Here is a 15,952-nt window from a genome sequence, read left to right on the forward strand (position 1 = left end):
CCCAGGCGCCCCAAGAAATTTTTTTTTTTTTAAATCTTTTTTTTTAACGTTTTATTTACTTTTGAGACAGAGAGAGACAGAGCATGAACGGGGGAGGGGCAGAGAGAGAGGGAGACACAGAATCGGAAGCAGGCTCCGGGCTCTGAGCCATTAGCCCAGAGCCTGACGCGGGGCTCGAACTCGCGGACCGCGAGATCGTGACCTGAGCTGAAGTCGGACGCTTAACCGACTGCGCCACCCAGGCGCCCCAGAAATTTTTTTTTTTAATGAAAAAAAAAATCCTTTCACTTCATCACTTCTTAAAACCCCATGGAAATTAAACAAACAAACAAACTTGGTAAAAGAAAATGAAGGACTTTCAGATGAGAGAGACTGAAAACAGGTAATAAATAGGCAAAACTGGAGTAGAAATGAGGAATTGAGAGCAAAAATACTAGCAAGGAGAGTCTCCCAGTTCGAGGTATCTTTTTGAAATTTCATTCAAGAATTATTTTTTGAGCCAGCTACAGTGAATAAGACCCTGGGTTTACTTACTATAAATAACTTACATAGAGAATGATACAGATTCCAGACAATAATACAGATTTCTGGAGAAATGAGGTAACTTTTGGTTATTTTAGTGTCTTAAATCCAAAAACTATGTTAGTTTACTTATCACTAACATTCCTGTAAAACTGTCTCTATGGAGCTTCCTACTGTCAATATGTACAACCAGAGAAATGAAGATTGCTTGGAGTTCTAGAAGAGGATACAGCAGAGATATGACCCACTCTTTTGGGACTGCAGCATCAAACCAGGAAATCACCTGTGTCTCACCGATCAGAACATCCTGTGTTTTTTTAAAAATCAGACACACCTTTGTACTATGTAATCATGTTAATGGCTGGTAACCAAAAAATTCTTTTTGCTTGCATCTACCTGTGTCTGCTCTTTCAATTTGGTCTGAAACACTGGCTCTCTGAGAATGTGTCTTGATCTGGGAGAAAATGGCTATCCTTGAATACACCTGGATGATCCAAGGGTCTATCTTGGCCTGTTTTTTAAAATAATGATTTGAATTTATTGATATGGAAAAAATTGGCAAAGACAGCAGTACGTGTATCATTTTCATGTAAAAAAGAGTATAGGCTTATTTATTTGTTTATCTTGGCAGTTTTAATGCCAATTTAGTGAGCTAAGCAATGAACTAGAAACCAGAATGCCAGTTAGTGCTAAAACGGAGTCATTGAGTGACCACAGGACTTCCTTCTTGGCCAAATTGAGAGAGAAGACAACTGTCATGAATAATACTAATATCCTCGAAGCACAGCTCTCTGCTGATTTAGATGGCTACAGATGAGTAGCTTCAGTGTTTCACCCACTGGTGCAAGGTATGTGTGTGTGGTGGTGGGGCGGGATTCAATGATTTTGATAATCCTTTGTGACCTTCCAGGTCAGAAAATACCAAAACTGAGGTCTAATGATTCCCTAGAAAGAATCTTAGAAGAGACCATATACTCTATTTGTATTTTAACTTACTCATCTTAATATTTCTAAGATGACATTCTCATACAAAATCCAAATAAGTCCCTTTTTTATCTTTTGATTACCACCCAGTGCCACTTTTCTCTCCCAAGATAACCAATGTTAACTAGTTGTTACATATCCTTCCATTCCTTTTCTGTATAGATACATAAAGATGACTTTATATATGTTATGTTTCACATTAAATGCAGGATATCACATTGTACATATTTGCTTACATTTTCACTTACAATGTTTATAGAGAGCTCTTTTATCTACATTTTACTACCACCCTTTCATCTAATTTAAGCTCCTCATTTTCCAGAAGTGGAAACCTAAGTCTAAAGTAGTAAAATGACTTTCTCCTAAGGTGAGATAGCTACAGAGTAGGGACCAGAGCCCAGCCAGTACTTTTAAAATCAAACAGAAATCATTCATTATTTGGTGAAAAGAGTTTGCAGAAACTGAAAGGGGGAAAATCCACTCAGAATCCAGTCTCTCCAATAGTTAAACTTATTTTTTCCCTCTGGTTTTTTTTTGTATACAGAACTACTTTTTTACACAGTTGTAATCAGAGTACAAATTCGACTGGCTTTCACTTTTTGTTAATCAGATGTTTATGTTACTATGAAGATGGCTAATTAATTGGCAATGAATGGTGACTTAATATTTAATCGAGTAGTCGAAACCTCTTCCTACTAAATCAAGCTCCTTCCCACTGTATGAACCCCCTTCCTCTCATCCCGCAAATTCTCACCACTGTTTCATCTTCCCCTAAATGCTAGGTCCGGTCCAGTCTCATGCCCCTGAAAGCCATTTCTCAACTCAAAGAGCTCCCATCTCTACCCTGGGTCTCCAGGGAGATCACCTTACTACTCTCCTGGGCGGGGGTCTCCTCGGAGTTCCCCGAGGTTCCCAAGAAGAGGCTTCACGAGTTAGGCCTGGGAAATCCAGGACGTGAGGGTCGCTCTTGGCCACGCCCCAGGCTCTGTTTGGGAACCCCCAGAATTTACAGGAGTACAGAGACTGCAGGGGTCATGGTGGGGTCAGGGTGAGAGGGCCGGCCCAGCCTTCTTCACGTGACCCTGTTTCCCCAGGGGAGGAGTTCGTTTTTCCCACCAGAGGGGGCGCTGGGGGTGAGGGGCGACAGGGGCCGGCTCCCTCCCTTCCCGGGTACTCCTGGGCGTTGCTCCTGGGCTCGGGCCCTGACGCCATCTGCCTGCGACGGGGGCGGAACGCACTTGACGCCATCTCCGGGCGCCCGGCTGGGGGGGGGGCGCTGGGTGTGGGGCGGCTCCGGGGCCGGGGATGGCGGCGGCCGCGGTCGCGGTGGCTCCGGGACGAGCGGGAGGAGCCCGAGGAGCGCCGTGAGATGGGCCGGTGAGTGTCGCCGGCAGTGCGGGCCGCTGGGCCTGCCTCACTGAGGCCACGCAGGCCTGGGCTCTAAGCTCTGGAGGAAGTGGCCTCCTGGAACCCATTGCCCCGCCGGACCGGGGCCCAAGAACCGCGAACCCCGGGAGCGAAAGAGGCCGCGCCTAGAGTCCCGCGCGCTTTTCTCCGGCCTGGCCCAGAAGGCGGCCTCAGGCCCTGGAGCCCCCGCGGCTGTGTCCCCGAGGGCCGGGGTGTCCCAGTCTTTGGTGCGGGAAGGGGCCCCCGAACAAGGAAGCATCGTCTGCAGGGCCTTGCCTCTGCCCCTCTGTTTGAAGGGTCGACCCCCCACCCCTAAACGCTGAATTTCTAATTTCGGGCCCTACCCTTGTGGAAGCAAGGATTGCAGGATCACGAGAAGCCATAACACGTAGTCTCTTCCAAGCTCCACTCTTTTCTGGCGGGCGCACCTCACCGAATTTTGGGCTCAATCTCTTGATTCTGGACTCGGGCAACGTTGGCAGCTCTCCAGGACTAACCCCCATCCCCGTTAGCTCGGTCAGGGTCACAAGCCGCGTCTACACCCTGAGAAGTCCTCTTTGAGCCCCTCCTGAAGCCGAGGTTTCGAATTCCGAAATGTGTTTTCCGTTGTGGGAACCTGGTGCACAGGCTTGACTCTTTGTTGTCATTCCCTCACATTTTGCCTTTTTTAATTCTTTTATTAGGCTGTGTTTGGCTAACCCAGAGGCAGGTTTTCCTTAAGGTTTTAGTTGCAGGAAGCAAAGATCGTTCAGGGATTGGAGATGTGACCCCAATTTCTGTTGCCAGTGAGGGAGAAAGCTTAATTGCTTTTCAGCTGGAACTGAAGCTGCCAAAGAAGGGACGCAGGACTTGTGCCCACCGTGTAATTTGTGTTTATGAAACTGAGAATTTTTCTTTCCCCCAGGTTTTCCTATCTCATCACCTTTTCCTGTGTATACACACCTTGCCACTCGATTAAAGAGATAAATGTTGCCTTCAGTTTGATTAGAGGCTTGCAGTTCTGTAGGACATGGACAGGACAGTGGGTAGTTTCTCGGAGTATTGGTCAATATTACTTTAGCTGTTTTGAGAGATTAAGGTTCCTTTCTTGAGTGCTTGATGTTAATGGCCTGTGTAGATTAAGGTATTGATAGTTTAATGTGAGTTTTGTTTCCCCATTGTTAGCTACATGAGGACCAAGGCAGTGTTTTCATTTTCTGTCACACCTGATTCAGCACTTGGTACGAAGCTGTCACTCAGAACATTTTACCCACACACACCCAAAGGATCCTTTTTTTTTTTTTTTACCCTGAAAATCTGTTAATAAGGCTTCCCCTTGAGTGACTCCCCCTTGACCTCTTTTTCTGCCCCAGAAACATAAATAATTGTTCTTTTTCTCTAGTGCCACTTTTGTCATTTAAATAACCTCCACATCTGTTTTCATCATCCCTGAATAAAGGTGAAATCAATACAGTTGATTTTTCCAGCTTCCCATTGGTCACATGGGAATAAATGTTGAGTCTTCCATTTTTGGTTGTGCATTTACCTGAAATTGGGATTGGAAGTAAATTTAACCTTTGGGAATGGATACAGGTAGAGAATGTAGAATATGACATTAAGGAAAACGACGAAGCTTGAAAATTTTTCTTCAGGGATGTCTTTCTACAAATTAGAGCTTAAGACATAGCCTTTTCTCTATTCAAATGCCTACACACTCTGGGGGCGCCTGGGTGGCGCAGTCGGTTAAGCGTCCGACTTCAGCCAGGTCACGATCTCGGCGGTCCGGGAGTTCGAGCCCCGCGTCAGGCTCTGGGCTGATGGCTCAGAGCCTGGAGCCTGTTTCCGATTCTGTGTCTCCCTCTCTCTCTGCCCCTCCCCCGTTCATGCTCTGTCTCTCTCTGTCCGAAAAATAAATAAACGTTGAAAAAAAAAATTAAAAAAAAAAACAAATGCCTACACACTCTGGATAAATGTACTGTTACCTCAGGAGCAGAGGATGAGGCAGGGACTCATGGACTTTAATGTTTTCGTGGCTTTAGAGTTACCTTTCTGGATGACTCGGGAAAGTGAGAGTCTAGGCTCCTGCTTACTTTATCCCTATTTCTTTTTCTAGGCTCCCAAGGCAGTGGGGAGGACACTGCTTCTTACTACAGCTGCTCAGAGGCACCACTGGAAGCTCAGGTAATAACAGGAGCTTTGGACACCTTCTTGCAGAAAAAGCATCTGGGATTCAAGAGTGGAAAAACAGAACACACTGTGATACCCAGATCTAAAGAACTGGAGCCTTGATTGGAAGAAATAGGTGACAAAGTTTGTATGCCTTGAAATGTTCAGAACAAAAGGATACTTTATGACAATGGACAAAAGCACGTATGAAAGGTGACAGAAAGGGGAGAGGGAGCTTTCTTATGAATCATATAGGCCTATGATAGTAATAAGCAGTTTGAATGAATGGAGCCAGAATTTTAGGAAGTTGTTCCTAGAGCAGACCTACAATGGAAAAGGAGGCATTGGCAAAAGAAAATACACAGGACAATAGAAAGAGGATGAATGAAGAAAGTACATTGAAGATGGCCAATGAGAAGAAAAGAAGTCTTTCCAGACTGGGGGTAAAAAGTCTATTTGAGGTCAGAAGAGTTTTGTTGCTCTTTAGGGAGGAGGAGAAACAGATAAATTATGAAACACACTAGTACAATCATTCTCCCCATAGGGCCCAAATTTGAATGTAGTATTTCATGCGGCAAAGAAGATACTATTTTTCATTGGCACCTGGGTCTTTGAGATAGTGGTGATATGAGGCAAAGGAGGATGAGAGTGTAACCAGGTCTGGGGTGGGGGTGGGGGTGGGGGGATGGGAAAAGGTGAGATCATAACCCAAATTAGGCTGGGGAAAGGAAGCAAGGATGAGGTCATATGTTCAGGAAAGAAGATAGCACGGTAGTCTTTGGTGACAAAAGGAGAAGCTTAGGAAAAAGAACCAGCAGCAAAGACCATGTGGTCAAATCTTCTCTTAGGGAAGAAGGCTGGGAAGAGTCAAGGTCCCTGTCAAGGCACAACTAATCATGAAGATGGTGGTCTCTCTGGGGTTGTAGAGCCCACAGGTTATTTACGTATCATTGAGTGTTTATTCTTGTAGCTGTCTGTGGTTTCCCTATTTCTTTCATGTCCTGGGCTGGATGGATAGGGGAGTGGCATCCTTGTTTGCCCCTTTCTCATACATTTTTCCCCTGGCAGCACCCTTTGTAACATCTTCCTCCATAGGCATGGTTTCTGCTACTTCCTTTGACTTAGTTCACCCCTAGGTTACTTTTCTTTGCTTCTGATTTGTTCCCTAGCAGATGTGGGCGCCCCAGCCAGCAGCAGAGAGGGGTGCAGGGGAGCCACAGAGAAGCCCCTTCTGATGCCCCAAGGAGCAAGCCGACCCCTTCCAGGCTCAAGGAACACCACAAAGCAATATGAAACCTGTTCATGAGAGGAGTCAGGAATGCCTTCCACCAAAGAAACGAGACCTCCCCGTGACCAGCGAGGATATGGGGAGAACTACCAGCTGCTCAACTAACCACACACCCTCCAGTGATGCCTCTGAATGGTCCCGAGGGGTTGTGGTGGCCGGGCAGAGCCAGGCAGGAGCCAGAGTCAGCCTGGGGGGTGATGGAGCTGAGGCCATCACTGGTCTGACAGTGGACCAGTATGGTATGCTGTATAAGGTGGCTGTGCCACCTGCTACCTTCTCCCCAACTGGCCTCCCATCTGTGGTGAACATGAGCCCCTTGCCCCCCACATTTAATGTAGCGTCTTCACTGATTCAACATCCAGGAATCCACTATCCCCCAATCCACTATGCTCAACTCCCGTCCACCTCTCTGCAGTTTATCGGGTCTCCTTATAGCCTTCCCTATGCTGTGCCACCTAATTTCCTACCAAGTCCCCTCCTTTCTCCTTCTGCCAACCTCGCCACCTCTCACCTTCCTCACTTTGTGCCATATGCCTCACTCCTGGCAGAAGGAGCCACTCCTCCTCCCCAGGCTTCCTCCCCAGCCCACTCATTCAACAAAGTCCCTTCTGCCACCTCCCCACCTGGGCAGTTGCCACATCACTCGAGTACTCAGCCGCTGGACCTTGCTCCAGGCCGGATGCCCATTTATTATCAGATGTCCAGGCTACCTGCTGGGTACACTTTGCATGAAACCCCTCCAGCAGGTGCCAGCCCAGTTCTTACCCCTCAGGAGGGCCAGTCTGCTCTGGAAGCAGCCGCTGCCAATGGACAGAGACAGCGAGAACGAAACTTAGTAAGACGGGAAAGCGAAGCCCTCGACTCCCCCAACAGCAAGAGTGAAGGCCAGGGACTGGTGCCAGTGGTAGAATGTGTGGTGGATGGACAGTTGTTTTCAGGTTCTCAGACTGCACGGGTGGAGGTGGCAGTGCCAGCACACCGAGGGACCCCAGACACCGACCTTGAGGTCCAGCGGGTGGTTGGCGCTTTAGCTTCTCAGGACTATCGTGTGGTGACAGCTCAGAGGAAGGATGAGCCCAGCCCTCTCAACCTGTCCCATCATACACCCGACCATCAGGGTGAGGGGCGAGGGTCAGCCAGGAACCCAGCAGAGATGGCCGAGAAAAATCAGGCCCGAGGGTTCTACCCTCAATCCCATCAGGAACCGGTGAAACACAGACCTTTACCCAAAGCAATGGTTGTAGCCAATGGCAACCTGGTGCCCACTGGAACTGACCCAGGTCTGCTGCCCATGGGCTCGGAGATCCTGGTGGCATCAAGTTTGGACATGCAGGCCAGAGCCACCTTCCCAGATAAGGAGCCAACGCCACCCCCCATTACCTCCTCCCACGTGCCCTCCCATTTCATGAAAGGCGCCATCATCCAGCTGGCTACAGGGGAGCTGAAGCGGGTGGAGGACCTCCAGACCCAGGACTTTGTGCGCAGTGCCGAAGTGAGCGGGGGGCTGAAGATTGACTCTAGCACGGTCGTGGACATTCAGGAGAGCCAGTGGCCTGGATTTGTCATGCTGCATTTCGTGGTTGGTGAGCAGCAGAGCAAAGTGAGCATCGAGGTGCCCCCTGAGCACCCCTTCTTTGTATATGGCCAGGGCTGGTCCTCCTGCAGCCCCGGGAGGACTGCACAGCTCTTCTCTTTGCCCTGCCATCGGCTGCAGGTGGGAGATGTCTGCATCTCTATCAGTTTACAGAGCTTGAACAGTAACTCAGTTTCTCAGGCTAGCTGTGCTCCCCCAGGCCAGCTGGGTCCCCCCCGAGAAAGGCCTGAGAGGACAGTCTTGGGACCCAGAGAGCAATGTGACAGTGAGGGGAAGAGCCAGCCGCCAGGCGAGGGCTCCCAAATGGTAGAGCCCTCGCAGCCGGAGCCTGGTGCTCAGGCCTGCTGGCCAGCCCCAAGCTTCCAAAGATACAGCATGCAAGGGGAGGAGGCACGGGCTGCACTGCTCCGTCCCTCTTTCATTTCACAGGAGGTAAAGCTGTCCATCGAAGGGCGTTCCAATGCAGGAAAATGAACCTCTCTCCCAGACCAGGACTGGGGCTTCACCCCAGAGCTGGGCCTCACCGTGAGCAGGCAGAGGATTTGCACATGCCGAGCAGGGAATGGCTCTCTTGGCAGTGAGATTGGGGGGAAAGAGGAGGCATGAAGGCAGCCTCCCAAGGCAGGGTCTGTTGCTCATTACCCCATGGCAGCCTTTCAGGACAGCCCCAGAGGGTGCTGCGATGGAGAGCAGCAGGCTTGAGCCAAGGAAGGATGGGGGTGCACACAAGATAAGAAACATTCCAAATATCAGGGCCTCCCTGTTCTTTCCTCCCCATCCCTAGCTCCTGCAAGGGGAAAGTTGGGCTTTGGGGGCAGGTGGCAGAGGGAGGGAGCAAAGAAAGAGCCAAAAATGATGATCCACAGCTTATAGTAGCAGTTCAACTGTCTGAAGTTTTTTTCCTTTCTTTTTTGTGGTGGGAGGGCAGGAAGCCCCATGATTGGGATTAAGAGGGTTCCCACCCAGAACTCTTCTTTTGAGAGCTGTGCACTTTAAAGGGTGATTTTGTTACAGATGTCTGTGGGTTTGTGGGGGAGGAGCACTCATCTACAGGACTCTGCTTGATTCTGTGCTTCAGCCCTTTCCCATCTCCCCACCATTCCTCCCACAAGGCTTCTAGCACCAGGAGAGAGAGAAACCCCTCCAGGGTTCAGAGTGAAGTACTGCTTTGGCAGGGACCCAGTCGGGACTTTAGGAGAAAGACCTGATGGCCAGGTGACCGGGTTCTAGGCAGGGCTTCTGGAAAGGTAGCTGATGTAACAAAGCTCCTCCTACCCAGCATGCCAGACCTACTTCGAAATTGTACTGAATTTCTAGTTGGTAATGGTGACTTTTGAAAGAACCAGTGGACCTTTTTACCCAGTCCCCTACTCTCCTCTGTCTATGTTGTGCCTAAGTGCCTGCGCTGTCCCCACCCTTCTGCTGCCCTAACCTCTGCATGGTGTCTTGACCTGGGCCTGATTTGTAGCTGCACTGCCTTTCCCCTTCTGCACAATTGTTTTTGTCTCCTCTGACCAAGACCTCTTGTTTTTGGTGTGTAGGGGTCTCTTTGATTTCCTTTTTAGTTATATTTCCTATTTTTAAAAACTCATAAAGAATCATGTCCCCTCCTCTTCTGCAGCTGAACAGCTTGGTAGAGAAACAAGAAGGGAACTGTGCCCTGGGTCAGGGCAAATACACCTGGCTGGGCAGTGCCCATCCTGGCGTTTTTACATAGCCCCTCCCATCTTATTCCACTTCCTGTCAGCAATCAGGCTTCTCGGAGCCATCCCCTCCCACAGCCAGCTCTGAGGTTCTGGGATAAGGGTCTTGATAAGTTTCTAGTACCTGAAGTCTTCTAGATTTCATTTCGTGGTGGAGAATTCCTCTGCAAAGAGCATTCTTAATCTTAGTTGCATTTGTCCCCTTGTGTCTTAAGCCCCTGTTTTCTTCACAGCTTTTAGCATCAGCTTGGACTGTGGGTTTCCACTGGGTATTGAGAATTAGGCTCCCCCACCAGCTTTCAGGTGGGTGGGTGGGTTTTTTGTTTGTTTTTCAGGGGTCTTCAGACTCTTGAAGCAACTCAGGGTATTGTCCACCCAGCTCTCTGGTGAGGCTTCTCCCATAATATGATCCTGGCATTTTCTTTAGAAATGTACTTGGACTGGCCGAGGCCTTGCCTGCCCTCAGGAGTCCCAAACCTCTGAGGTCTGATCTCTGCTCTGTCAAGGACTTCAGGCAAGTCTTGTGACCTCTCGCTCTTTCACTTCCTCCCCAGCTGCCAAATGGGGATTAATAATCTTACCTACCTCCTGGGGGGAGGGGGAGTTCTGAGAATGGAGTCATTCTTAGTGTTCTGGTGCTAAAGGTTGTTCTCCGGGGGGAACTAAGTGACTGAGACCGGCTTGTTTGCTCCAAGCCCTACATGCCACTGTTTCATTCCTAGAGAGCAATTACCTGGTCAGTCAGGTTTTAGGGGCCCATCCAAAGGAAGCTGCTGACCTGACTGTGAGTACTTAAGTCTCCAGGTCACCTCAGAACCAAACACCAACTGTGTGTGGTAAACACTCAACCTTGTATGCATGTGGGATCATCGCCTTTCCCTTCTCTGTCCCCCATTTTCTCTGAATGCTGCTTTCTCTGGCTTGTTTCCTACAGAGGAGGCCTGTGGGAATAAGTCTTGAGGAATCCTCTCGGATGACAGCCCCAGGAGAAGGCCTCATCTCTGACTGTTCCGTGGTCAACTCATTCCTAGGGATTATTGTTTGCACGGGTTTCTCAGAAACATCCTTCCTCATAGGAAGGCTCACCAACTGAATACAGTGGCATTCACACAGTAGACACTCAAGAAGTGTTCCCCGAGGACACCGATTGAGCTTCCTCTTGTGGGAGCAAACCTATGTCCAACCAGATACAGTAGTTTGTCCACTTCCCAGCCTGGTAATTTCCACTGAATCCTGGAAAGAGAAAATCTTGTGCACAAATTGGGCCCTGACCTTTCTGCTGCTGTTCTCTTCTGTCTCTTGCTGGTGAAGGAATATCAGCAGCTCTTCTAGTACCATGCCATGTGTATGTAATTTATTAATACTCGGTTTTGCAAAGCTGCAGAGGTGTGTTTTGTCAAGTATGGGCTCCCAGGAACAGAGGCTCTGTGCTCTAAATCTTGGTCAGAACTGTGGCATTCTGCTTGCCTTTTCCTTCTGGTTCAGTCTTTTCTTCCAGGCATGAGAAATAAAAGGAGCCTGTGGTGTATCTGTTCTTCCTTAAAGGAATTTCATACGTCTGTAAGAGACCTAAGAGCAGTTTGGGGATAGTGAGCATTTTAGTGGAAGCTGTCAGCTTTTTGGGAAATGGGCAGTTGAAGCAGGCCAGAGCCACTCCCTTGTCAGTAGTAGGAGATTCCCAGAGTTAAGGAGTAGAAAGGAGGCCTGCTAACTCTGGCACTGAACAGGAGTGGCTTTGTACCGATTTGGGAGTAGAGTGACTAGGTAAAGGATGAGTAATATGCCCAAGTCTTGGATCATCATTCCTATCAAGATTAGTGTACGTGGGGAGGGGTGGGGGGCATGGAGGGTGGTGGTGTGGGGGAAGGGAATTCAGAGCTGAATGCTTGTACCCAAGGGGAGGGCCCCTAGCAGATCTGGACTGACCCTTCTACATTTTTGGTCCCAGTCAGTTGTAATACCAAGGGCTTTGGTCTGTGCTGCTTTGCCACTGCTGCTGTCTGCTCACTGTCCTGCCTGCTACCCTTTATAGCTCCCTGTCCTTCCATGTCTGAGCATAGAGGGGAAATCCAGGCATCCTGTCCACTCTTACCTGTGCAAGTGTTACTTTATAGCAAAGTCCTATTGAATAGGGATAGTATGAAATGCTGCTGGTGGGCTGGTGAATCCAAAGGGATATGGCTTCAGTGCTTGCTGGGAGCCCTTTAGCTCCAAAATCTGACTCTCTTGAGGGAGAAGCAAGCAGGTCTTCTTAGTGGGCGTTTTCTATGTATTAATCGCTTTCCTTTGTGGTATCTTGTATCCTGTTTTTAAAATAAATGATGAGGAACCAGGTTAGGGCCTGTGTCAGCATCCTAGGGAGGTTCATCTGGCTCCAGTTAAGTGGATTCTGGGACTGGAGAGCATTTAAAGTTTGACTGAAATAGCCCCTCTGTGGGTTTAGTTTTATTTTTACTAGTGGACATCATAGGAGATAAACAGGGTGGTGATATGATTTAGACCTGCAACAAGCAGGCACATTGGAGAGGTGAATGATCACACTGGAGATGAAGGGTGGATGTGGGTTGACTGGGAAAGGGCCTGGGTCCATTGGAGTAAAGATACCTGATTAACTGAACTGGCCATGGAGATTAGGTCACAGTCTTAAGAGCAAAGGGTAGAGGTCAAGTTTTAGGGAGACTTCCTGGCCTCCTAGGGCTAAGTTTTATAAACCACACCGAAGCTACAGTACTTTCCAGATGAGAAAAAGTGTACACTACAGTTGAAGAGCTGGACTATGTAAGGTGGATGTTGACCAGGAACCTATTAGCCCTTTGCTGGGAAGCCTTCACCATCCAGCTCCCCTGGGCTAGGGAAGGCCTCCCACATTATGCAATAATAAAATAAGCATCTGGGTCTTTGCAGCTATCAGTTGCTCTTTCAACTCTAGGGTCCATCTTTGGGCCAGAAACCTGGTCTGGGCCTGGGATGACACCGGCCCTCGATGCTAGAGTTGACTGCACTCTCTCCTTACCTGCAGACTATGCACAGTGCCTGGGGTGGAAGGAGGAGAGCTGGTGCGGTTTGCCCTGCTGAGCCTCCCCAGCAGGAACAGTAGTAATAAATGCACTTTTCACACTAAGGTTTCTTTATTAGTTCTCCTGTTAAGCCTAGATCCTCCCCTGGTAGATTGCAAACTCAGTCTGTGTGATCCCAAAGCCATTCTACTGCAGATGCCCAGCAGTGAAGATGGCCTCAAATTGGGTTCCTGTCTGCAGTGTGTATGGCAGCAGCCCATGTGCCTTTACCTATTGTCAAACTTGCAAGCATTTATTTCTGTCCTTATGACTGTCACGGGGACTGAGGTTCTTCAGAGAGAGGGAGCTGGTGACACAGTGATTTTACACCCACTCCCTAGACAGGGAGTTTGCACGTGGTTGTGAGCTGTGAGTGGTTAGTGCATTGCTAGTATTGCTGAAGGCAGGGTGCATCCCTCATTTGCTTGATACACTCAAGAGAATATAGATTGTGTTGGGAAGAGACTGACTGTACTCGTGGCAAACTTGAAGTATTAAAATAAGGCTGTCCCCTACAACCTTCCTAGTCACACACAGGATCCCTGTAGCCAAAACAGTATATGTTCCAGCTGCAGAGAGCAGACTGCTCTCAGCTTGCACAGCACCTTAGGGGAGGGAAGAATATATGGATAGGGAATGGGGTGGAGATAGGAAAGCAGGAATGTTGTCATCCAGGTGGCTTTAGGGTCCTGAGGAGTAAAGAAGGATGGCACTGGGGAGGTCTGGATGGATCTGATTTGTGTAGGAGTTCCCTGTAGATAAATTACTGATCCCCCAACTACTATCCCCAGTATGTAATGGCTGAATTAATATGTAATCAACTGCATTGTATCTAAAGCCTTAGAACTAGTCAGGTGCTCCCCCCACCCAGTACCATTTCTTACCCTCTAATCCTACCTGATCTTTAACAAAGCATTAATAATTCTAAGGATAATCTCTATTTTGTTGTGCTTTTTTGTAACTGTTTTAAATAAATCAATTTGTACTGTATATTTGTACTTTTGTGAGATCCTTTTTGCTGTTTTACCATTTTAAGTCTCTGTACTTGGCTACACACAGATTGTATTTTTATTGTTAATGCTCTTCTTATGGATACCTGCATTTAACTTGTGGACTATGTAAACACAATATATATCAATATCTATATATCTATATATCTATCTATATAAACTACTAGCTTTTCCTTCTGGTGTTTGCGCCTTCTTCTTATCCCAGCCTTAGATGGTGGCTGCTGGGTGGGGGATAGCTTGTGGGAGAGCTTGTAATATACCAAATTGTTCCCATCTTTATGTGGTGGACTCTGGGCAGATTGTGCAAGCTAGTCCTGAAGCATGGCTGCACGTTCTTTTGGTATGTATTTCAATGATCCAGAAGTCTACCTATACACTTAGATGTTAGCATGATCAATCACAAGGACTTGTAGATATCCTCACTGCTGGCCTTTTCTCCAATTCTTTCCTGTCCTCGGGAATATTGCCAGAAATTGCTGGAATACATCAGCAGCAATCATAACTACTGCTTCTAAATTAGAAAGCTTGCCAGTAGTAGGAGGTGAAACACACGATTGTGACGCAGATCAGTTTATTGAGCACTTACTAGGTGCCACAAACTATCCTAAGTTACATTTATTATATTAATATATATTAGCTATTTATTAATAGTCACTTGTTGCTAGTATTTTTATTTTGTGTTTGGGGAAACGAAGACTAAAGTAACTTCCCCCCAAAGTTATAGTTTGTTTTAATAAAAGTTATAGTTTTTAACTTTTTAATGTTTATTTTTGAGAGAGGCCAGTGGGAGAGGGGCAGAGAGGGAGGAAGACAGAATCTGAAGCAGGCTCCAGGCTCTGAGCTATCAGTACAGAGCCCAATGTGGGGCTTGAACTCATGAACTGCAAAATCATGACCTGAGCCAAAGTTGGACACTTAACTGACTGAGCCACCCAGGCACCCCAAAAGTTACAGATTTTAAAGGGCAGTGCAGAATTTTAAATCCAGGCATGAGATTCCTGAGTTTGTATTAACCACCAGTTTGTTGTGATACTTAGCAGAGATAATCTATGTAAAATGCTCAGAATAATCTTTGACACAGAGTGACTACTCAACCATTTTGAAGCATCTCAAGTAAAAGTTCAATATGGATCTTTGTGAGACAGGCACTTGGCTCATTAAGTATTTTCTTTTAAAAGTCCAGTACTTTGAAATAAGTTTATTAAAATTTTTGTGTTCCCCAAACAGAACTATCTCAGCCTGTCTGGTAGGAATTAACCTGTTTGGTGGTGGTGGTTGGGGGGCGGGGGCTGTCAGTTAACGCTATTTAATAGCCTTAAACCTATGGAGGTCGGAGAGGAGTCCAAGTTTCCTTGTTATGATATTGGAAGAGGTCCACATTCCTGGCATAGTTATTTTTCTGGCTACAGCTTAACTAGGGCACTTCCTTCTGGACCTCAAGATCTATAATTATCTAAACTGTACACAACCTTTGGTGCAGGCTAAGGAAAGTTCTGTACTTGTTCTGTACCATCACAGACACTTTTAAGAAATGACCTCAGCTCTGGGCTCCTCGGCTTGGCAGACCTACAAAATGGTCATTTTGCTTGGGCTTTGACCACTGTCAACTTCAACTCTCTTCTCACTTTAATTCTGGATTTTTCTCAATGGGTTTTATTCTACCTTGGCTCTGGGGAATAAATAAGAAGATGGATCACTTCTCTCAAACAAGAGTTCCTTGGTACTATAGATCTTAATATTGGAGCTATTTAATTTTTTTGAAATTTTAGATTTTCTTAAATATTTATTTTGAGAGTGAGAGAGACAGAGAGTGCGTGCACGAGCAGGGGAGGGGCCGAGAGAGAGAGAGAATCCTAAGCAGGCTCCACATTGTCAGCACAAGAGCCCAACATGGGGGGTGGATCTCACAAACAGTGAGATCATGACCTGAGCTGAAATCAAGAGTTGGACACTGGGGGCTCCTGGGTGGCTCAGTTGGTTGAGCGACTCTTGACTTGGGCTCAGGTCATGATTTCATGGTTTGTAAGATCGAGACCCACATTGGGCGCAATACTGGCAGCACGGAGCCTGCTGGAATTCTCTCTCTCTCTCTCTCTCTCTTGCTTTCTCTGCCCTTCTCCCCAGCTCGTGCTCTCTCAAAATAAATAAACTAAAAAAAAAATTTTTTTTTAATTACAAATAGTTGGATGCTTAACCAAATGAGCCATTCAGGTGCTCCAATATTAGAGCTACTTCTGTGAACA

The 15,952-nt window shown here is 47.4% G+C and overlaps 1 protein-coding gene across 3 annotated transcripts; it reads left to right on the forward strand.

The window, feature by feature from the left end:
• Window positions 1-2,798: 2,798 nt before the first annotated feature.
• On the forward strand, window positions 2,799-13,886 carry ATXN1L (ataxin 1 like). 3 transcript variants are annotated; one of them, XM_030298109.1, is made up of 3 exons: window positions 2,799-2,883; window positions 5,006-5,073; window positions 6,228-13,886. In XM_030298109.1, the coding sequence occupies exon 3, from the start codon at window positions 6,348-6,350 to the stop codon at window positions 8,412-8,414; it is 2,067 nt and encodes a 688-aa protein (XP_030153969.1). In that variant the 5' UTR covers window positions 2,799-2,883; window positions 5,006-5,073; window positions 6,228-6,347; the 3' UTR covers window positions 8,415-13,886. The 3 variants fall into 3 exon arrangements, with proteins under 3 accessions (XP_030153969.1, XP_030153968.1, XP_030153970.1); XM_030298108.1 differs by having other exon boundaries at window positions 6,231-13,886; XM_030298110.1 differs by lacking the exons at window positions 2,799-2,883; window positions 5,006-5,073 and adding an exon at window positions 5,080-5,519 and having other exon boundaries at window positions 6,231-13,886.
• The last annotated feature ends 2,066 nt before the right edge of the window (window positions 13,887-15,952 follow it).

Source organism: Lynx canadensis, chromosome E2, assembly GCF_007474595.2.
Source record: "Lynx canadensis isolate LIC74 chromosome E2, mLynCan4.pri.v2, whole genome shotgun sequence".
In the NCBI taxonomy this organism is placed as follows: Eukaryota; Metazoa; Chordata; class Mammalia; order Carnivora; family Felidae; genus Lynx; species Lynx canadensis.

Bases quoted from the DNA above. Each gene is read 5' to 3' on its own strand.
- ATXN1L (XM_030298109.1), top strand. From the start codon at position 6,348: ATGAAACCTGTTCATGAGAGGAGTCAGGAATGCCTTCCACCAAAGAAA.